The 843-nt window shown below is 34.9% G+C and overlaps 1 protein-coding gene across 1 annotated transcript; it reads left to right on the top strand.

The window, feature by feature from the left end:
• Window positions 1-286: 286 nt before the first annotated feature.
• On the top strand, window positions 287-779 carry LOC110034573 (phosphoglucan, water dikinase, chloroplastic-like; the record flags this gene model as incomplete). The annotated part of the gene is made up of 3 exons (XM_020738822.1): window positions 287-427; window positions 538-624; window positions 703-779. Coding segments are annotated over exons 1-3 (290 nt in total), but the record flags the coding sequence as incomplete, so codon positions are not given.
• Between the last annotated feature and the right edge of the window lie 64 nt (window positions 780-843).

The raw sequence follows: 843 nt of genomic DNA, 5'->3' as shown, positions 1-843 counted from the left end.
TTTTTTTTTTTTTTTGTTTTATTGTTCTAACCATGTGCAGCTGGTGAAGGTTTCGGATTTGTGGGTGCTTTTCTTTGTTTTATGCCTTGCATTTCATTGTAATTGTTGGTATGTGATTTTTCCATCTAGTTTTATCTGCTTGCTATCATATTTTATGATGCTGAAGAGATTTACTGATTGCTAATATTGAGAACATGTTGAGCACCAAACACTTACTTATTCATTAGGCTAACGATGAATAACGCAGACCCATCTCTATTGTTCTTTTTTTCTTTTGTTTTCTGTTCTCACTATTTGCAGTATGAACGTTTCTTATAGTTGTCATTTCTTGAGTGTTCAGGTAGACAGCCTCAATCCTAGTTCGCTGCCTTCATTTATCGAAGGGCCTGTTATTCTAGCAATCAAAAAGGCCAATGGAGATGAGGAGGTTATGGATACATTCAAAATAACTAATGGATTAAATTTCCCATGCTTGTGATTACAATTTATTTGGGGCCTTGTTTAACATGTTTTAATATAACAATGCTATTCTAACAGGTTAAAGCTGCTGGTAGTAATATAGTAGGGGTTATTCTATCTCAAGAGCTGCCTCACTTATCACATCTTGGTGTTAGAGCCCGTCAGGTTTGCTTTATTGTGCACTTGTTAACCACTGTGAGTTCTGTTGTAAAAATTGTCACTGTTGTGTATTCTCCTCTGTAGGAAAAGGTGGTTTTTGTGACATGTGAAGATGAGGAAGAAATTGCTAAATTTCAAGCACTCGAGGGAAAATCTGTGAGGTTATATAACAAACTAACATCTAATAGCTTACCTCTTGGTTGTTAGACTAAAATAAAATTAATT

The sequence above is a fragment of the Phalaenopsis equestris genome, unplaced genomic scaffold (genome assembly GCF_001263595.1).
Source record: "Phalaenopsis equestris unplaced genomic scaffold, ASM126359v1 Scaffold190584, whole genome shotgun sequence".
NCBI classification, from domain to species: Eukaryota; Viridiplantae; Streptophyta; class Magnoliopsida; order Asparagales; family Orchidaceae; genus Phalaenopsis; species Phalaenopsis equestris.
The sequence above is the reverse complement of the archived record's forward strand: the minus strand, read 5'-3'. Positions and strand labels throughout refer to the sequence as shown.